A 23,314-nucleotide genomic window follows, 5' to 3' on the forward strand; every position below is an offset into this window, starting at 1 on the left:
CAATTTTCCTGCAAAAAAATAATTTACAAATATTTCTTAAAAATTTTGCTACAATTTTAATAATCATGGAAAAAAATTTACATGGTAAAAATTTGCAGAAAATATTGTAAGAATTTTATTTTGTTTCTTGCAGATTTTCTTGCAAAAATAAATTCGCAAGTAATGTTTACTAAATGGTAGAAAAATTTTGCAGGTAATTTTTCTTGCGAATTTTCTTGTAAATTTTGATTCGCAGGAAAAATAAAAGAATATATTTAAATTCATAAGTTTAATATTTTAAAAAACCTTCAAGTCCCACATCGATTGAAAATAAAATAATTAAAGAGTATATAAGTTGGGGCAACACTTACCCTTACAAGTTGAATTGTATAGTTGAGTGTTAGGCTTATAATCTACAATCTTAGAATTTAAAAGATTATGTGTGAAACATGAACATAAAAAATTATGAATTCTTAAAATATATAATTTATAGTAATTTTTTTTTAATTTTTTCGTAAAAAATATTCTTGCGGAATTTCTTTTGCAGGAAACTTTCTTGCGAATTTTCCTACGAAATTTTTTTTTGCAGGAAAATTTCCTGCAAATTTTTTTTTGCAGGAAACTTTCCTGCGAATTTTTTTCGCAAGAAATTACGCAAGAAAATTTTCTGCGAATTTTAAAATTCACAAAAATATATTATCCACAAAAGTATTACTTGCAAATAAAATTTCGCAGAAAAATTTGTAGGAACAATATTTCTTGCAAATTTTTATAAAAAATTTGCAAGAAAAATAACACGTAATAAAAGAAATTCGAGTAGTAGTTGTCCTCTTGAATAGTATCCATTCTCGGTCGAAAGTCCTTCCATCTTCTTGATCTCACCAAGGTCTAATCCCTCGCGTTCTCTCCTTCCTTTGGCTCTGTTCCCGTTTTCATTTTTTGACTACTTAGTACTTTTATGATAAGAATCCGATATAATATTGAATAGAAGCCACGCCGTCCCCACTTAGCAAACCGCCGCCGTCAGCGTCTTATTATAAGTGGACTTTGAGTACCCTAAAAGCTAAAATCACTCACAAATAGGCAAATCAATTGCAGAATTTTCTCTTTAAGTAAAATAATAAACTAAAATAATAACGACGACCTTGACTCGACCCCTTCAAAGACTCGATCTTTCTATCCTGCTTTCAGTGTACCTATTTATTTAGAGCATCTGCAGCGTAGCAACCCACCCTGCATATATGCTCTTAGAAGCAACCAACTCACCGCTGCATACGTTCTTTATGGAATAGGTATCCACTGGGTTTTGAGGCTGAATCGTTAACTTGACGGGGTGAGGTTTTTGACAGGGTACAACTTTGACATGGTAGTCTCTATCTTCTCTTTTGATTCAGATCAAGCTTTGCCAAATTATAAGATTTCTGTTTCGTGGTTCAAATTTTTGAGAATTTATTTTGAGAGAGAACTGAAATTTGTTTTACACTATGTAGCAGCGGTTGCAGTCGCGGATGCGGTCACGGTTGCAGTTACAACGGTTGCAGGTATTGTAATGCGGATTGTAACTGTTGCGGTGTGAAATTATTAATTATTTTTACTAAATATAAAAAATTTATAATTATCAATATATATTTTATTTTTAAAGATTTATACATTTTAATTTTTTTTTAAATATTCTATTATTTTAATGAATAATTTAATTTATTTTAAAATTATAGTATTAATTTATCGTATTACGGTGCATTTCAGATGTGTTGTGGATGCAATACTGTTACGTTGCGAAAAAATGTGTAATTTTCAGTCTTATTGCAATTATGATCCGATGCCGTTGCAGACAAGGCCGCAACAATAATATTACGGCCGCAATACGTGTTGCGGTCCGAAATTTAAAACCCTGCTATGTAGCAAATGTGATCGAGTTCAATGATTTATTGTGCCTTTTGGTGTGGTTCAATAATTATCATGATCTTAGACATAGCTAGTTTATTGACAGGGAGACGTTTTACTTTTAATTTAACTTTAAACACTAATAACTAGATAGGGTGTCAAGATCTAAAGGGCAAGCACACAGCAAAACAAGACAGATCTCAATAGTTAAATCAATTTCACGCAAAATAGAGTGTAATAAACCCAGGAGGTGGGCATAATGGTCCAACTAGGATGAATCACTTCTCTCACTTATCTTAATTGAGATCATTTAACTTAATAAGTATACATGTCATTTAATTCAATTGAGGTCATTCAGTTAAATAAATAAATAAATATAATTTTGGTCCACATAATTTACTATTTTTTCATTTTTGATCCCTGTATTTTTTTTAGTTGTTTCATGTTTAATATTTTATAACATTTAAAAAATAGTTTTTACTATCAATTACCGTAAATAAATCCTAAATGACAAACGAAATACATATTATATTTGTTATATTTAATTTCACTATTATCAAGTAGATAAATTAATTTTAAATTTTTAAACAATTTTAAAATATATTTAATTTCACCACACTCAAACCCTCACTTTGTGATTACGTTTTCTCTCTTCCATCCAAATTCGACGTTACAAATCCTAAACCTCATAATTCAAACAACCTCAATTGTCCAATGAAAAATTTCTCATAATCTATGTTCTCAATAATATCGTCAAGTTCGTCCTCAACAATTATAATATCAACAATGTCATCAAGTTTCTCTTCAACAATCATAATATTTAAATCAATTTAATGCAAAACAGAGTGTAATAAGCCCAAGAAGTGGGTGCACAATGGCCCAACTAAAATGAATCACTTCTCTCACCTATCTCAAGTATACATGCCTTTTAACTTAATTGAGATCATTCAGTTAAAAAGAAATTAAAATATACTTTTGGTCCATTTTTTAGAGTTAGAAAATCTTCCGAGTGAGTCAGAGTCTCAGCTCTTATCAGGAGTAACATTTTAATTATAAGGTGTAATTAATTTATTTTGATGTCTGTTTCTTTTTGTTTTCAACATATTAAAAATAAAAAACAGTATATATCATGGTGTAATGAAGTGGCCTCATGGTATTAACAAAGGGCAGTGACTCTTTCCTCAACTGTGTGTCAGTGTGGGTGTTTTTTCCCTTTCACCTCTAATATTCAATCTTCTAACCACTCATTCATTCACTATGTTTTTCCATAATTGCAGGCGAAGGACAAAGATTTGGAAACATGGCTAGAAGCAAAAATGGAATTGTTGGCTGCCATACGATTAAATGAATGTCAGCCACACAGCATTCCCATTGTTCCGGAGGAACTTGGGAAATGGAGCAAGAAAGAGTACGAGCCAAAGGTGGTGTCGATCGGGCCCCGGTTCAAGGGAAGAAAGGAACTTCTACCAATGGAAGAGATCAAGTTCCGTTGCATGCTTCACCTTTTTCATAGAAAACCATACACTTCTCTCAAGGCAATGGTAAAAGGCTCTATGAGATCCATGTTGAGCTTAGACGCAGCTGTTCGCACTAGCTATGGGGAACAAATCGATTTGGACAGCTACGGTCTAGCCACCATTATGTTACACGACGCTTGCTTTCTCTTAGAGCTTTTCATTTCTCAATCTGTGGAATGGAATTCAAAGCTACAACCCGACGATGACACACTCCCTCCTAGCCCAGCAGCTGAACTCGGGAATATCGAACTCATCTTGAGCGATCTCACCTTATTAGAAAACCAGATACCCTTTTTTGTTCTTTATAACGTCTTCTTTCAATTTTTTCCCAGACTCACTCCTGGTGACAAGTTGTTTCGCTACAAGAAATGCGTTAGAATTACACAAGATTTGGCGCTGTCTCTTTTTGGCTACTCTCGTGATTCAAGTTCTACCTCTATTCCCGATCCCATTGAAGCCTCTCACATTCTTCAACATGTTCACTCCTTCATTCTCAATCCCCAAAGCCACCATGGTTCATGTGTTATTGATATTGAAGTTGATGTTAGTAAACAAATAGAACCCAAATCTTGTGCCACTAGGCTCTTAGCCGCTGGGGTTACTATAGTCAAAACTGAAGAGAATTCTATTATTCCAAAATTCAGAAGCAGGAATGGGGTGCTAGAAGTTCCTCCCTTGCATATCACTCAAACCATGGAAGCAAAGTGGCGAAATTTTATTGCTTGGGAGATTCACACTACCAGGTGGAAAAAGAGTGTTGGAAGAGATTTGTTCACTGTTCGGGCGTTGCTCTACAATGATTTGATATGCTGTGCAAGCGACGTTCAACTGCTTAAAAACAAAGGAATCATCGTAGATGAGTTGGGTATGAGTAATCACCATCTCATGGATCTTCTTCGTTCCATCACAAATGGAGTTGACCGTGGCCTTGTTGATTCAACTTACTGGAACATGATTCATGCCCTCAACACCTATTATGCAACAAATTGTGTCATAGGCTTTCCCATAATTGTGTGGCATTATTTGAAGAGCCGATTTTCAGAATGGCTTTACGGTCTGAACAAGTTTTTAAGGCGCGGTTACAACTTTCCTGCTGCGTTGATAACTGTTCTCACTGTCATCCAGACTTGTTATACAATACTCAGCTATCATTATCCAAAGAACAATTAGTTTTTCTTTATCCAATTTATGTTATTTAAATGATTTTCCATTGCTTTCAGAATATTTACTTGCATTGTATTAATTTCTACAAGGCAAACTTACCTTGTTTGTTTGAGTTTTTATTCCACGTTTGTCCTCTTTCTCATTATGATAAATTTGTGTGTGGTTTCTCAATTTGCTGTTCTTCTCATTGGATAATTTGTTATCATTTCAAACTTTCAATCCATATATCTAAGCAATATCAATAATGTTGCAAGCAAAGAACCATTTGAAATGAAGTCATATTATTTCATCAGCTAAGTGGAAATTTGTCAATTATATTTTGTTGTGGTGTCTATGTAATCATACTATTTCATTGTTCAACATTTAATTATTTGTCATAATTTTTATTGTAATTTATATTGTACGTATCAAGTATACCACCATATATAATTATTTGTCATTGTCACATGGTTGGATATTATAACACGTGACATAACATATGTCATGATGACCTGACACGTGGCACGACAATATGACATATGGCATAATACGTGTCAAATCCGTTAAGTATTTAAACGAAGGATACGGAAAATCAAACATTAAGATACATTTTAAAGATGTGGGACTAAATTGATTTAATTAATTAAAGTGAGACTAAATTGACACTAATAAATAATATAAAGAAAGAAAAATGTATTTTTACCTTAAAAAATATTTAAAAAATGATGAAATATATAGTGGTAAAAAAAAAAAGACAACAATAATAACACCAAAGGATTTGATCAACATGGCACATGCATGAACCATTATGAAAAAATGAAAAAACTTAAAAAAATGAAAAAAAAAATATTTTTATTTATCTATTTTTATGTTTGGTTTTTCATTTTTTTAAAAAAAATCTGATAAATAAATATAATTTATTTTTAAAAAATTGAAAAAATGTGTAAGATTTATTTAATAAATATACTAAAAATTTTAAAATAAACCTCTTTCATTTTTTTAAATATTACATATTTATAAAATTAATCACTATTTTTTCTTTTCAATTTTTTGTTTTTTTTTCAATTATGTTTCTTTTGGGTCGCTGGTGGGAATAGCGAAACCCGAATTTTTTACTAAAATAGAATTTTTTTAAAATTTTTTTATCAAAATAGCACATGTACCAATTTATTTATCCAAGTAACACCTTTTACTGTTCATACTCAGAATTCAATTCCTGGGGAACCGAATTCTAAACTTCAATTTATTTATTTTTTTGTGCTCAAAATTCGTAGTGTTTTAAAAAAAATTTTCAGTTTGTAGTCCAGGTTGCGCGTTGATTTTGTAACTGGAACGGCCCGTTCTGCAAGCAGAATGACCCATTCTAGTTGCACGCGTAGTCTATTATTTTTGCAACTGGAACATCCAAGCAGAACTAGGGATGGCAAAACGGGCCAGCCCGACCCGTTTTGGCCTGGCCCTCCATTGGCCCGCCAAAAACGGGCTGGGCTAGCCCGGCCCACCAATATAAAACGGGCAAGGGATGCTGGCCCGGCCCGCCTAAGGACGGGCTAGCGGGTTGGCGGGCCAGCCCGCATACAAAAAAAAATAATAAAAAATGGAAAATTAATATATTTTATGTTCAAATAAAAATAAATTGCTACAAATAAATAAATATAACCATATGAAATTAAAAATGCATACATATTGTACATAATATATGTTCAACAAAAGCAAATTACAAACTTAGAACAAAATCAAATAGAAATTAGTCCATTTACATCAAAATCAAAACCAAATTATAAACTTACAAATTACTTATAAACTAAATTTTTTGATATTCCACAAAACAAGTTCAAATACAATTAATTAACTTTGAATTTTTATTTTAAGAATATTAGAAGCTCTCTTCAAAGAAGTTGTCTTTACTTTTTTTCTTGATCATATTCATCCTCATCTTCTACATCAAAATAAAATAAACATAAAAATAATTAAATTAAAAAAAATAATATATATATATATGCGGGCCGGCGAGTTGTGGCGGGCCGGCCCGCTATTTGGCCTGGTGGGTTGGCGGGCTTGGCGGGGCAGGCTTGGCGGGGCGAAATGATGAGCCTGGCTCGCTAATTTTTGGCAGGCCAACGGGCCAGCCCGCGAGCCACAGCCCACTTTGCCATCTCTAAGCAGAACGGCCCATTCTGATTCATTCTTCATGTGTTTATTTTTTGCTCTGGAACAGCCCGTTCTGAAAGTAGAATGGGTCGTTCTTCATGGAGAACAGACCGTTCTACAAGGAGAACGGGCCCTTCTGCAAGGAGAACGGACCGATCTCAATCCATTTTTATCTCCCATGCTCAGATCCAAAACGCAAAAAAAAATAATTAACAGCTTAGAATTCGGTTCCCCGAGTGTGAACACTAAAAGGTACTACATGAGTAAATAAATTGGTACAGGTGTTATTTTGGTAAAAAAAATTAAAAAAAATTATATTTTATTAAAAAATTCGTGAAACCCTCACCCCCCCACCCCCTCCCATTTTCTGTTTTTTCCGTTATTTATTTATTTATTGGTTTTAGTTTTTATTTTTAAAACTTGATAAATAAAAATAATTAATTTAATAAATTAAAAAATGTAAGATTTATTTAATAAATATTACCAAATTTGTAAAAATAAATGCCCTCATTTTTTTAATATTACATATTTAGAAAAATAAACTTAACTAATAAAAAAAAAAAGACATATACAATTTTTTTAAAAAAATATTTTTTTAAATAAAAAAAGTGGTGTCATGGGCCAGAGACACAGGCAAAAAAAAAATGTAAGTCACTATGACCTATAGCAACTTAAAAAAATCAACTCTACACATACTTGCATTTTACAAGTCACTATATGATTTATGATGTAATAATTATAAGAAAAAGTATATAAAATTAATTTTTTTCTCACATGTAATGAGTGTCATTATGATCCATAGCGACACCTACAACAACATCTTCCAATGTGTAAATGGTTTCAAAGTAACTTTATTTACATAATTTATTTTAAAAAGTGACTCTCAATGGTCAAAAAGCTAAGAAAGTGAAAGTGCACTTGGAGCAACAACTGCTAGCAGCAAAGCTTGTGTATAAGAAGTGACAAAACAAAATTAAGCTTGAGAGAAAAACCTATGACAAAAACTCTCTTTAGTGTTGAGCCGTAAATCTTAAACCTCTTTTTATTTGAGATTGTGTGTTTTGGAGGCTTTAAGCTCCTTTATTAATGGGATCAAAATAAATGACTATTATTAATTAGAAGTGGGCTAAGTTAATTCAAGGTCATTGGTCAAATTGATATCTCTGCTCACTAGATAATGTGAAAGGTGTAGGTTTTCCTTACTCTTTCTCTTCTCCTTTCTCCTTCTTTCTTAAAATAAGTTATAGAAGTCAAGATTATTAAATTCAAGAGTCTATGTAAACTTTTCATAAACTCTTACGAGTTTACTTATTATAAAAATAACATTAAAAAGTCTATTAAAGACATATATATATATATATATATATATATATATATAATATTTTTAATACAACAAGAATTCAACATTTTAACTCCATAAAAATGCAAAGTTCTAAACTACAATAATGAAGTGTTATAATACATTAATACTAAATAGGATTAAACTACATAAATAATCAAATTATATAATTTCACAAAAACATAGCTGCTAACAAAAAAATATTTCATAAAGGAGTTGATTTTTTCAAATAATGAGTCATAGTAAAACACTAACACTATGGAGGCAATTTTATGTTTTTTTTTTGTTGTTAAAAATGAACAGGTATCGGTCTATTAAATTTTTGCATGGGAGATGCTCAAGAATAACAAAACTAGTTGTATCTTCCCGGGTATCTTAGAGAATTAGGTTCAATAAAGAAATGCCTGAAGCAAATAAAACCAATGCCCTTCAGTTTCTTAAGCCCCATAATTAATAAGTAGAACTTCAAATGTTCACTTGCTCGTGCATCGAAGTTTAAGTCTACACTATGAACATTTCAAAAATAGATGTAGCTTGTAACAATTGAACGAGATTGTCAATTGATAGTTCAAGGTTCCGTACAAACAATCCTCGTGACATAAACATGCTCATGTTCTCTCCTATAATAAAGCTCATAAAATATCCGGAGGCACACTTCTATTGTATCAGAACACTAGAGGCACAGAGACAATGTACTACTATACTACAAACTTTCTTCATTACCACATCAACTAGAGAACATGGTATCACATGAATATCCGTGTTGTTTGTTGTACCACATACAAATAAAGTGGCTAGAGCAGTGATCCCCTCTCACTTCCAAAATCATTTTCTTCAATCTCACTTCCATCATAAGATGTGGTGGAATTGTTATTTACACTTGGTTCAGAGCTGGTAGTGCTGCTTGTGGCAAGTGGGGAATCAGAAACACTCACTGTTCTGCTCTTTGAGGAACTACCTGATCTCACACTGTACATTGAGGAAGCTGGAATGCTTGTCACTAGTGGACGCAGATTACCCTGGATGCTTCGCCTTATGTCCTGTGGAAGAGAAACCAAACACACACTTGAAACTTACCTAATGTGAAACACAAGTGAATTATTCCATTTTTGTGTCAAAATAGTGGATACATTATTTATTGCACCATAATGTGTATTACTCGTTCGAATTCAGACATACTTTTAAGTGCTGTTTAAAACTATAATCTAATTCAGATACTCTGAAATCTATGTCAACATTCTGTTCTAACTTGTAACATGCTTGCACCATATCTCAAATGCTATATTAATATTAATTGTTGGGATTCATCCCAAGTCCCACATCGGTAAAATGAAGGAACATTGGCTAGTTTATAAGTGTCCACCATTCCACATAGTATGAGGCCTTTTGGGAAGGAGCCCAAAAACAAAACCGTGCGGGCTTGGGCCCAAAGCGGACAATATCATACTATGGTGGAGGAACGGGTGGACTAGCGGGCCCTAACAAGTGGTATCAGAGCCAACGGTTCGTCTGGGTTTGATGCGGGAAGACCCTCCGTGTTGTGCCTCGCGATGGAGATTCGAACTTGGTGCCTTGTGTCGAAAGTCTTCCTGATATTGTGGTGTTCAGGCGGCGTGTCCCGTAGAGTTAACGGCGGTACAAGATGGTGACGGATTATCGCTTGAGGGGAGGAGATCACGAGACATGTGGTCCTTGGTCTGAGGGGAGGTTTGTTGGGATCATCCCAAGTCCCACATCGGTAAAATGAAGGAACATTGGCTAGTTTATAAGTGTCCACCATTCCACATAGTATGAGGCCTTTTGGAAAGGAGCCCAAAAACAAAACCGTGCGGGCTTGGGCCCAAAGCGGACAATATCATACTATGGTGGAGGAACGGGTGGACTAGCGGGCCCTAACATTAATGTCAGTCTACTGAATCAACTAAATATAAATCTTTCTATTCAATCTGTTTCTCAATATCGGACATGAACAAACACTTTGCCTTAAACTATCCAAACTTTCCGACCATAATCTTAGGGATGAGGATAAATAACCAACGTGTTTTAGTTTATTGATTATTCCAGTATTTTGGAGAACACATGGGAATACAGACATGGCATAGCTCATAAATTATTGACAATATACAGAACAGAAAAAAATAATTATTTTAAATTATTTAACTAGAATTTTATTAACTAATATCTAGTTTTAAATTTGATATGAAAATATTATGATATAATTAGATAATATTTTAAATTAGTATTTTATTAATGGTTGATAATTAAAAAATAAAACAAGGTTAAATGCAATTTTTGAATTTTATATCTTAGATTTAAGATAAATAAATATAATAAGTTAATTAATAATTTATTTAAAATGTTATAATTTAATTTATAAGTATGTAATAAATAAATATTTATAACTTTATAATATTAATTTTAAATAGAAATAAGTAGATTGTTAATTATAAAAGTAAGTATATGTATAAATAATGATTAATTAAATATAATATAATTATTATTATTGGTAATATAATTATTTATAATATTATATTTTTTTAACAATCTAAACACACCGGAGTGAAAGCTATCTAAAGATAGTAAAAGTATGAGATTGTATAGTTGAGAATGACTTAAATAAATTAATTTATACTACTTATATTGATAATATGCATCTACTTTTCGGTAGCTTATCTCATCAAAACTACACAATTAAACATGTTTAACTTGGAGTAATATAGGGATGAGTGACTTTCTGGAAAGTTTCTCAAAAATTGTGTAAGTAAGGACAAAACACGCTGAAAAATGAAGTGTCTTGAGAGGTCAAATATGAGGGGTGCTACATTAATTAATTTATTAAAATTAAATAAATAGAAATTTTTTGACGGATTTATCTGTCGGAATCACATAAAAATTTTCAAACAATTTTTTACGGATATATCCGTCAAAAATTTCTGACGGATTAAATTATTTTTGACAAATTTTTTTTTCTGATGCCCCTTTTTCCAACGATGGATTATGCCCATCAGAAATTTGTGTTTTTCTTGTAGTATCCATTGACAACTCTAAATTAGTCACCAATATATATATATATATATATGAAGTTAAATATGCATCATTAATTACATAATAACTAATGTTACCACATAATTTAAATAATAAATACTTTATCAAATTTTCCTTAAAATTCTCTTAGTGAAAGACAATAATTTATATACATATTTTTAGAAATAGTACACATATAGTTTTACATGCCTTTCTATTGGTCCCGGTAGAACATAAATATAGAATAGGGGTTGAATAGATTTTTCACTAAGATAGCTTCCTATGGTCTTTAAGAACTTTCTTTTTAATTCTTTACTTTCTTAGACCAATTTCAGTTAATCACATTCAGATTATAATTCAATTAAAGATACACAATATCATATTTATTACACAACAGAACAAATTCTTGTAATCCAAATTGATTTTAGTAATTACATTCTTTCACTTATTACCAAATTGCATACATACTACTCAGAATTTGAATACGCAATTGATAACATTCAAAAAAATAGTTTCTTGAATTTCTTGAAATTCTTTTTTATCAATATTAACAATAATTATATCAAGATATGAAGGTTAAAAGAGAATTTGCATAGTGATCTATACTGCTTCAGCCATATAAGGGCCTACATCCAATTTCTGACTTAGCACCCCACTAAATCAAGTCATTCTACTATAATATTCTTAACATATACCATGTACAAGTAATATTATACTTAGAATGTAAATCACACAATCTTGATTCCACAAGATTTCACAAATACAGAATTCTTGCACCCCACAATAATCCACTTGAGAAAAAATTATCCCAAGATTTCTTTTAACTCTTCTAGAGACACTCTATCTCAAAAAAGTCATATACCTAGCAATAAAACAAAGTTTAAAGATTAGAAACAATACACCTGATGTGTAGTATGATATTCCACAAAGATTAGCTCAACAATCTTTTAAGTTCTTTCAAGAACACATCTTTCTTGGTTCAATCTAGCTCTTGTAGTTTTTCCTTTCTTTTCTTGATCTTTCTAATGATCTTTCTTGCTTTCTTTTGATCATATCATTTCATTATTATTTTAGTTTTTCAAAAAGAGTTATATTTATAAAGCAAATAAGATTTCAGCATTAAAAACTCGTAACAATAGTAATCTATTACCATAACAGGTAATCCCCATTACCAGTCTTTAAAGAAACTGAAATCATATTGATTCAAGAACTGAGGTAATCAATTACTAAACTTGGTAATTGATTATCCCGTATTTCAAAAACCATAAAACTCAATTTTGTATACAGTTAATCAATTACTAATATGGATAATCGATTAACCTGATGTTTTTTCAACTTATTTCACTTGTTTTCACTTAAAAGTCACCATGATAATCTATTACTTCAATTGGTAATCTATTATCACATAGAGAACTTTGAATTTCACTTCAAAACTATGCTTCAGTAATCTATTACCTGAAACGGTAAATTATTACCTGACTTTAATATTGAATTCTTTTGAATAAATCAAGTTTCAATTTATGTCAAAACACTCTATAATCTATTACCAACACTTGATAATCTATTACATCATGTTTTCACATGAAATGAGAAACATTGAGTTTATGTTTATCAAAACAAGATAAGTTTTTAAAATTAACCAATCATAACAAGCAAACACATTCAAGCCTATATCATATTAAACAATCAATACAATATCCTTTTCACATAGGTCAAAAATATAAAATAAAGTAAACTTAATCAAAACTAAACAAAACTAAATATGGTTACATCAAAACTAAAACTTCATCTTCACAAAGATCTTCAAAAAGACTTAAAACTCAACACTTTCAAATATATTATATTTGATGAAAAAATAACCAAACTAATAATTAGTTTTACTCAAAAATTAAAAAGGTCGAAAAACCTTTTTTTTTATTATTATTATCATTAGGAAAAAGGTCTTTTGAACCAAATAAATTTTGGATACTTAACTAAAATACAACAAATACTTTTTTATGTGTATAATTTATAATATTACATTCTATATTTTACAAATTCAAACCGTTCTTTTTTATAATAATTGAAAAAAAATGGGAGTAACAATATAGAAAAAAACAAATAGAAAAAAAGGAAGTGTATTATATTTAATTGCTAGTGTGAATATAATAAGGAACCATTTAGTAAAAACGAAAATATGCATCGTATAAGTCATAAATTCCCATTAGGCATGCTTCACATTATACATCATTTTAAAATAATTACAGGCTCAATTATAATCACTTATCCAATCATATATTAAGCTTAATTGATCTAATTCATACATACATGTTAATATAAAGTTAGTGTATTAACATAAAATGTAACTTTATAATTTTAAATATTACATTTGATTTATTATATTATTTTCAAGATATTCTATATATGGTTATTTAATAACAATCATTCTGTGTCTTTTATTCTCTGAATCTTTTCAAATCTCTTTTTCTAATGTGCATGTATGATTTATAAGAAGCTATAACTCGGGAGTAATAAAGTTGTTTGACCAAACAAAAAATTTCAAGACAAATATAAAATGATAATTTTTTTTTAAAATATTCTTCGGCTTAATGCCTCTATACACTATACAACAATGTTTTGTTATCAAATCATCATAATGAAAAGGAAAAATACATAAACATTGAAATATTAGTGAAACAAAAGCACCCGTAACTATTGAAAATACACAAACAATCAAAGCTAAAACCAATTCAACGAAAATCCATAACAATAACATCAAATCAAACAAAGACATTACCATATAACTAAGAAACATATTACATTCTCACATTATAGGAAATAAGATTATTGATTGAGACCTATGATATACGAATACGATATGTATATCGGATACGATATGTATATCGGATATGATATGTATCTGATATGATGATACGTCAATTCTTAAAACATAGGATATGATATGTTTAGGATATTTATTAAAAAAATTAAAATAATATATATAAAAATAATAATTACAAATAAAAATCATTTAAAAATAAAAATTATGAATACATTTCCTTTAATTTTTAAACATTACTAAAAAAAATAAATCATTTCTTATATTGTCTAGAAATAGGAATAGTATCAATTTCATCCCCTCCCTGACCATCATCTCTAAATAAACCAACTGTAGACCCCTAAAATTGTCCGGGTCGGAAATAAAGCTTGAAGACTCTTGAAGACTGAAGGAAAGTCAGCCAGAAGGACTCATGGAAGGCCCTAGGAGGATTCTCTGTAGGTCTAGAGGTCTTATAATAGCTCAAAATAAGGAAGTGGAGGGAATGAAGCCCAATACGGCCTCCCAAAAGTTCAGTACGGCCGTATTGAACATTTTGAACTACAATACGGCCGCACTGAACTCAATACGGCCGTATTGAAGTTCCTGAACTTCAATACGGCTGCACTGAACTCAATACGGCCGTATTGAGGTTTTTTGAACTTCAATACGGCCGTACTGAATTCAATACGGCCGTATTGTAGTTCAAAAACTCAATACGGGCCGTATTGACTCCAGGGCCCGTATTGCGCCTGTTCCCTATAAATAAGACGTCATTTGGACGTCATTCCACACTTTTACACTGAGTTTTAACCCTCTTCTTGAGTATTCTGGGTTTTTTTGAGCAGTGCTCTGCCTAGAAATCACTCGGAGAGTTGATCCGACAAAGTTCTCGAGTTCTGAGCTTTTTGCTTGAGTCTCGAACTGAGTCGAAGGGAAATCCTCCGGATTTCCATAGTTAAAATTTTCTAGGAGGGAGCGAGCGGGCTTGTAGAGCGAGGGAACGCCAAAAAGCTTCCCAGTTTTACTTGAATATAAAAGCACGCTTCAAAGGTTTCTTCTTAAGTCCTTCCTTTTACTGCTTTCTGTGTGTATATTTAACTGTCATCATGTAGATAGTTAAGTTATAATTGTTTAGAATAAATAGGGGTAATTTAGTAATTTCGCACTATTATTTTTAGAAATAATCTGTCATAGGGAACCCGAAAGGGGCGCTGTGGGGTGCTAACACCTTCCCCACGCGTAACCGACTCCCTTACCCGACTCTGGTTGTCATGGCCGAAGTCGATTTTTGAATCGATTGCCTTAAACTTCTTTTTCCAATGTTTTGAGTAAAACATTGGTGGCGACTCCATGAACCCTTCCTTTTTATGAAAACCGCTAATCCATGGAGGGTCCCGCTTGGGATTAACATGGATTGGTGAGTCTTTTAATAAAATTGCTCGTTTGACAAGGTCTCAGTTTGAGAATAAGTCATTCTAGCAATCCATATTTTTAAACAAATAAAAGAGTCCAACCATCCTTCGCGAATGCCGAAAGCCCGTTTCGGGCCGGTGGCGACAGCAACTTCCATTTTTGGTTAATCGAGAGGTAATGATGCCACTTCGAGATTTTCAACACCATCTAAGCTACCCCATGCATTTTCACCAATGTCCCACATTCTAGTACTTTCACTACAAGAAAATGACGATTTTGTGACGGTTAGAACTACCGCAAAGACAACATTGCGACGGTTTGAGAACCGTCGCAGAATTGTCTGTCACTAAGTAATTTTGCGACGGTTATCAAAACCGTTGCCCAAACCGTTGCAAACTTGGAATGGCAACCCTTTCATCAACTGTGGCACCAACTGCCTCTATATTAACATTACGACCCTTTCATCAATTGTCGCACCAACTGCCTCTAAATTAATATTACGACCCTTTTTTTACCCGTCAAAAATTATAATTTTTTTAATTTTAATAAATTTATTAATGTAACAATCCTCATATTTGGCCTCTCAAGGGTTCTATTTCACGATATTTTACTATTTAACGTGTTTTATCATTCCTTGTGCAATTTCTGGGAAACTTCTTAGAAGGTCACCCATCCCTGTACTACTCCAGGTCAAGCACGTTTAACTGTGAAGTTCTGATGAATAGGCTACCGAAATGTATATATATATGTTGTCAGTATAATTTGTACAAATTAATTCATTTAAGTCATCATCAAATATACAATCTCATATTTGTACTATAATAATAATATATAATAATTTTATATTACGAATAATAATAATAATAATAATAACAATAATAATAATATATTTAGTTATTCTTTACTTATATGTACTTACTTTTATAATTAACATCTACTTATTTCTATTTAAAATTATAATTTAAATTATTTAATTTTACAATTTATAATGATAATATAATTTATAAAATTATAAATATTTATTTATTACATACTTATAAATTAAATTTTAATATTTTAAATAATTATTAATTAATTTAATATATTTATTTACCTTAAATCAAACATATAAAATCAAAAAAAATGTATTTATCCTTGTTTTATTTTCTAATTATCAACTATTAGTAAAATACTAACTTAAAATCTTATCTAATTATATATAATATTCTCATATCAAATTTAAAATCAGATATTAGTTGTACAAAAATATTAAGATCATATAGTAAATTGTCAATAAGATTTTAGTTAAAAAATTTAAAATAATTAATGTTTCAATTATATTGTTAATTAGCAAATAATTTATTCCAAAAATAATTAATTTTTTTTAATATTAATTATTAGTAAAATTTAATAACTTTTAAATTAACAATTAATTGGATCGATGAAATTCAATACACACCATGAGTTATTGAGGGGAATAACTTTACCAAGAGTTATTTTGTAAGTTATCTTAAATCAAACATATAGTATTCAAAAAATATATTAATATCCTTGTTTTATTTTTTAATTATCAACCATTAATATAATACTAACCTAAAATCTTATCTAATTATATCATAATATTTTCTTATCAAATTTAAAACCAGTTCTTACATTTGCGACAAATATAAATTTTCTGAAATATTCCATCATTAATATAGCTTTTCTTACAAAAATTTTCTCATCAAAAATATAAAGTTTTCGACAAATTGAATTTAATTTTATAAAAAATCATCTTCGATTAATATAACATTTTGTATATATGATTTAAGAGTAAAAGATTTTCATTTTAACAGTTGAATTTACAAAATTCACATTTAATATAAAATTGAGCGATGTAACAATAAAATTTATACCGATGAAATTATAACCCCTCTCATATATATATATATATATATATATATATATATATATATATATATATATATATATATATATGTATATATATATATATATATATATATTAAATGTGACTTTTACTAAATATTACACCACTCAATAACTTTATATTAAATGTGAATTTGGTAAATCCAACTGTTAGATTGAAAGTTCATATCTCTTATAGATTATATATACAAAACTTTATATTAATCCAAGATGATTTGATACTTCATTTTTATAAAACAAAATTGATATAATATATTCATTTCAAAATACACTAAAATATAAACACTTTGATTACCTTCCAGTTGTTCAATTTTAACAAAATTTGATATACACTTATAAAGTGATATGAACTTTCAATTTAACGGTTGGATTTACAAAATTCCCATTTAATATAAAATTATTGAGCAGCATAATACTTAGTGAAAGTTACACCGGTATAATTATAACCCCCTATATTATATATATATATATATATATATATATATATATATATATATAGGGACGAATGCACGTTTGGAATAGTGGGGCACTTGCCCCCACTACTATTTGACATATACATAATTTTTTATCTAAAATATAATATATTTTAAAAAATAAAAATTATATTCTAAAAATAAAATATAAATTCAGAAAAAATGTTTATTTATTTGATATCTGTCAAAATTTTGAAAGAAATTAATTTATGAGATAAAAAAAATTTCTTAATAATGAATTAATTTTTTAAAAAAGTTTAATTATAATATATATATATATATATGTCTTAGTATTCACATATATATATAATGTAATATATTAAAATATAATTTTTTGATAAAATAAAATTTGTACCATGCATGTTTATCTTTTGTGTTTTTTATTTATTGTATACGTTAATTAAAAAAATCAAAATAGTAAAATTGTATATATTGATTAAAAAAATCAAAATAAGAAAAATAAGAAGATTTATGTTCCATTTAGAATTGTTATTACAAGTTATATTTTAAAATAAATTATCATCTAAAAATATATTAGATATTAAAAACATATTTATATCATAAATAAATTAAACTGAATTTTTATAAAATTTAACATATTTATTTTTATATTTTTAATAGTGTTTAAAAGATGGAATTTAAAATAAAATTTATAAAATTTAACATTGTAAATTATTCAATAATATGTGATCTGATAACTCAAAAATTAAGTTATAAAATGATAATTATATTTATTTATATACTCTAACACATCTTATATACAAGATAAATTCATAAGTTTGTTGAAAGATAAATTTATATTCTAGTCACGATTTTGAAATTATATAAAGAAAAAAAATCATGTAGCTCATGTTAAAGGAAGTATATATAAAATTGTTAATAAAATATAAGTTCATTAAGATAATATACATAATACTTCAAAAAAAAATTTAATTTTAATAAAAAAAATTGTCGCAATGTTAAAAAAAATTTGCGACGGTTTATGATTAACTGTCGTAATGTTCAACAAATTTTGCGATGGTTTATAATAAACCGTCGCAATGTTCAACAAATTTTGCGACGGTTTATGATAAACCATCGCAATGTTCTACAAATTTTGCGACAGTTTTGAAAAACTATCGTTTGAAGGGTCGCAATATCAAAGCGACGACAATTTCTAGATAACCGTCGCAATTTGTCCGTCGCAATTTATCATTTTCCTTATAGTGTTTCTTACATATGTTCTTCACTTTTCGTAGACAAGAGTTGCAAATTAGTATGTACATAAACCAAGTTTTCTACTCTTTTAGGATTGAACTTATTTCTTTTCAGCGAGTGAATGAAGGAATAAGTACTCCAATTCCTTTCATAACAAGATGAAGAACTAGGTTGTATAAGAAGCTTTAAAGAAAGCTTTTGAAGGAAAGGGGTAGAAGAACCATGCATTACCCACCATGATTTAGGATCTAACATCCATCTATCTTCAATTGAGTCAAAAGAAGCAAAATTATGAGCTTTTGATGAGAAATTAGTATATGCAAGAGCAACTTTTCTTCTTTCTTCAACAGTTGTGAAAAATATTTTTTAAACATTTATTTCTCTCTACATAAATTTCTTCATCCTCATGTGGGGGAATTCTAATTGGAGCTATTAGAAAAGAATGACTTGATCCAAAAGGGGGGAGGGGGCGGTGAATTGGATCTATCAACACTTTAAAAAATTTATCACAGTTATAGATCTTTATTTCTAAAAACAATTTCCAAAGAAGTTTATTGAAACCTTGGTATATGGGATATGTTCCTATATGCTTTTATAATTCTTCTTTAAAGATTCAGTTCATACAACCTTGTTGACATGCACTGATTATACTTCAATTAAACCCTTTAAACACATAAGAATATTAATCACTTGCAAACATATATGAATCAAGTTAATTTTTCAATTAAAAATTGCACAAAGTAAAAGAGTAAGTATGAGAGAAAAGTGCAAGATTATTTATCCTAGTTCAGCCACTCCGCATGTGACCTGCATCTAGTTTTCAATCATAACATGATCAAGATTTGTTCCACTATCTCAATGAAGAAGTTTTATAATCATATCACACATGCAAAAGACTAAAACATACAAGAAAGACCCATTCTTGCACATAAGAAAGTACTCCTTGTAGTAACCCACTACAAGAACTCCTACACTTGAGAAACCTACTCAAGTATTACAACAAAACACAAAAAGATTATAGAATGAATTCACCTATAACTGCAAATTTAGATAGATGAATTCTCTATCAAGTATTTGTCCCTTTTCAAGAATATGTGGATGATGATGATAATCTTTCAAAACATTTCACAAATATGTTTATTTCTTGGATTCACGAAGAAATCTCTCCAAGAAGATCACATTGATCAAAATAGTTCACAAAGTTTCACTGAAAATCACTTGCTTGTGTTTCTAAATGAGAAAACCATTTTTATAAATGGCACAGAATGCAAAGGAAGAACTCTCTAAGAGAGAAAATACTCAATTGAGTAATAGAAGTGATATTGATTGATCAGTGCCTTGAGAGCTTACATTGATAGCTATTTATAGGAATCAGAAACAAAGAAAATACAAATCATAGAAGCTGGCAATTTAGAAAAACAGAGGGGGTGGTGGTTGCTTTGTGGAAAAAGAAATTCGGTGGTTGTCATTGTTGACAATGGTGACTGGCATGTGCTGGCATGTGGCTCATGTGCTGGCATGTGGCTGGCATAGCTTTCCAGATCATTTTCCCGGGGTTGGAAAAGACTCGTCCTCGAGTCTAAGCGTCTTCCTCATCGAAGTAGGGTGAAAGGTCTGCGACATTAAATGTAGCAGAAACACCGTAAGAACCTGGTAGCTCGATCTTGTAGGCATTGTCATTAATCTTCTGGACTACGCAGAATGGACCATCAGCTCGTGGCGACAGCTTGGCATTGGACTGTTTTGGAAACCTTTCTTTCCGCAAATGAATCCACACTAGATCGCCTTCCTTGAATACCTGTTGCTTCCGGTGCTTGTCTCGTTGAGCTTTGTACTTTGCATTTTGCTTTTCAATCCTTATTCTGGCTTGCTCATGAAGCTGTTTAATTTCTTTGGCTCTCTGGTCAGCATCAGCGCTGAATTGACTCTTGTCTGAAGACGGAACCAAGTCTAAAGGGGTAAGAGGTCGTGCACCGTAGACGATTTCAAAAGGACATTTACCAGTAGCTTGATTAGTGGAATTGTTGTAGGCAAATTCCACTTGAGCTAGAATCTGATCCCAATGGCGAAGATTTTTACCTACAAAGCTGCGTAGTAAGTTACCTAGTAGCCTGTTGATAGCCTCTGTTTGACCATCTGTCTGTGGATGGCTAGCACTACTGAACTGCAACTTCGTACCCATCTTTTTCCATAGAGTTCTCCAAAAGTGACTCAGAAATTTAACATCTCTATCTGAAGTGATGGTTTTAGGAATTCCGTGTAGGCGAACAACTTCCCTGAAATATAAATCAGCAATATTAACGGCATCGTTAGTCTTTTGGCATGGAACGAAATGTGCCATCTTCGAAAATCTGTCCACAACCACCATAACAGAATCTTTTTGTCTTTGGGTTCGTGGAAGTCCTAGGACAAAATCCATGCTGATGTCTTCCCAGGGTGCAGCTGGTACCGGTAATGGTAAGTAAAGGCCAGTGTTTTGGCTTTTGGATTTAGCTAGGTGACAGATTCTGCAACGTTGAATGTGGCGAATGACATCTCTCTCCAGCTTAGGCCAGTGAAAATTCTCCTTGATGATAGATACAGTCTTATCTCTACCAAAATGTCCTGATAATCCTCCATCGTGTGCTTCCCAGATAATGGCTTCTCTTAAAGAGCAACGAGGAATGCATAAAACGTTGTCTTTAAATAGAAAACCTTCATGACGATGGTAATGTTGGAATGGCTGATCTTCGGTAGACTTCCAAACAATGTTGAAATCTGGATCGTCTTGGTATAATTCCTTGACGGTCTCGAAGCCAATGACTTTTGTTTGCAGAGTAGTGAGCAAGAAATGACGTCGGCTTAGGGCATCAGCAACAGAGTTCTGCTTTCCTGACTTGTGTTTGATCAGGAATGGATAGGCTTGAAGGAACTCAACCCATGAAGCATGCCTGCGGTTGATCTTTTGTTGTGAACTCAAATGCTTGAGAGCCTCGTGATCAGAGTAAAGAATGAATTCTTTGGGAAGCAGGTAATGACTCCAGTGCTGAAGTGCTCGTACAATGGCATAGAACTCCTTGTCGTAGGTCGAGTACTTTAGCTTTGCATCATTTAGCTTTTCACTGAAGAAAGCTATTGGTTGGCCTTCCTGGCTAAGAACTGCACCAACACCAATGTTAGAAGCATCACAATTTACTTCAAACACTTGATCAAAATTAGGAAGGGCCAATACTGGAGCATTGGTCAGGTGGTGCTTTAATTCATTGAAGCTTTCCTGAGCTTGTTCTGACCATTGGAATTTATCACCTTTGATACAGTTGGTGAGTGGAGCTGCAATTGTGCTGAAGTTCTTGATGAACCTGCGATAAAAAGAAGCCAATCCATGAAAACTTCGGACATCGTGAATGGATTGAGGAATTGGCCAACTGTTAATCGCCTCGACTTTGCTGGGGTCCACCTTGATACCGTCACTAGAAACAATATAACCAAGGAATATAATTTCATTGGTTAAAAATGAGCATTTCTCAAGGTTGGCATAGAGTTTCTGCTCCCGTAGAACTTCTAACACCTTCTGTAAGTGCTTCAAGTGCTCCTCCTTGCTTTTGCTATAAATCAGGATATCGTCGAAGTAAACGACTAAAAATTTTCCATTGAAAGGCCTTAGTACCTGATTCATCAGTCGCATGAAAGTACTGGGAGCATTGGACAATCCAAACGGCATGACTGTCCATTCGTATAGACCATCTCGGGTTTTGAAAGCAGTCTTCCATTCGTCACCTGGTCTAATTCTGATTTTTCCTCTGATAATTCATGTGGTTCTTCTTCAATGATGGTGAAAGCCTTTCGATTGGGACAGTCGGAAGAAATATGTCCAAAGCCTTGACATTTGAAACATTTTATAGTTGATTTGGATTGTGGGGCAGGTTTGGAGTTGTTGTCTTTGGTATTTTGGGCTGGTAGTTTGGAGGTGTTGGACCGGGTGTTTTGGGCTTTACTGTTATAAAAAGGATTTTTGGATGAGGATGATTGATAAGGGTTTTTAGAGTAGGAAGGGCGGAACGGGTATTTGGATGTGGAGGGTTGGTCTCGAAGAGTGGTGGAGAGTTGTTTTTCAATTTTGATGGCAAGTTGTACTACATCATCTAAGTCCTGGTACTGTTGTAATTGGACTTGGTTGGCTATTTCAATGTTTAGTCCACCAATAAAACGAACTATTTTTTGTTCCTCGTCATCTTTAAGGTCACATTTCATTACTAACAACTCAAATTCCTGGGAATATTCTTCTACTGTGCGTGACTGTTGAGACAGTTTGTGAAGCATCATATAGTTTTCTTGCTTATAGTGGAAAGGTAAGAACTTACTTGTGAGTTTCTTCTTCATCTTCTCCCAAGATTTGATCTTTTCCTTCCCTGCTCTTTCACGCTTCTTGTTGAGATTCTCCCACTAGATGGATGCATGCTTCTTCAATCGGATAGCCACCATTTTGACCTTGAGTTTATCTTGAACATCA

General features: G+C 31.3%; 2 protein-coding genes across 5 annotated transcripts in view; one reads left to right on the forward strand and one right to left on the reverse strand.

The window, feature by feature from the left end:
- The first annotated feature begins 1,068 nt into the window (after positions 1 to 1,068).
- Positions 1,069 to 4,696, forward strand: LOC109802011 (UPF0481 protein At3g47200). 4 transcript variants are annotated; one of them, XM_083072805.1, is made up of 4 exons: positions 1,070 to 1,345; positions 1,470 to 1,520; positions 1,726 to 3,060; positions 3,141 to 4,696. In XM_083072805.1, exon 4 carries the CDS (start codon positions 3,180 to 3,182, stop codon positions 4,548 to 4,550), a length of 1,371 nt encoding a protein of 456 aa, XP_082928931.1. In that variant the 5' UTR covers positions 1,070 to 1,345; positions 1,470 to 1,520; positions 1,726 to 3,060; positions 3,141 to 3,179; the 3' UTR covers positions 4,551 to 4,696. The 4 variants fall into 4 exon arrangements, with proteins under 4 accessions (XP_029127893.2, XP_082928931.1, XP_082928932.1 ...); XM_083072806.1 differs by having other exon boundaries at positions 1,473 to 1,520; XM_029272060.2 differs by lacking the exon at positions 1,726 to 3,060 and having other exon boundaries at positions 1,069 to 1,345; positions 1,473 to 1,520.
- A 3,937-nt stretch (positions 4,697 to 8,633) lies between these two features.
- LOC109801731 (uncharacterized) overlaps positions 8,634 to 23,314 on the reverse strand; it is a 50,419-nt gene continuing 35,738 nt past the window's right edge. Inside the window, exon 5 of the mRNA XM_083072808.1 lies at positions 8,634 to 9,053. Coding sequence (XP_082928934.1) covers positions 8,808 to 9,053 — 246 coding nt within the window. The 3' untranslated portion in view covers positions 8,634 to 8,807. The remainder of the gene's footprint in view (positions 9,054 to 23,314) is intronic.

The sequence above is a fragment of the Cajanus cajan genome, chromosome 4 (assembly GCF_000230855.2).
Source record: "Cajanus cajan strain Asha chromosome 4, NIPB_CcT2T_4, whole genome shotgun sequence".
Classification (NCBI taxonomy): Eukaryota; Viridiplantae; Streptophyta; class Magnoliopsida; order Fabales; family Fabaceae; genus Cajanus; species Cajanus cajan.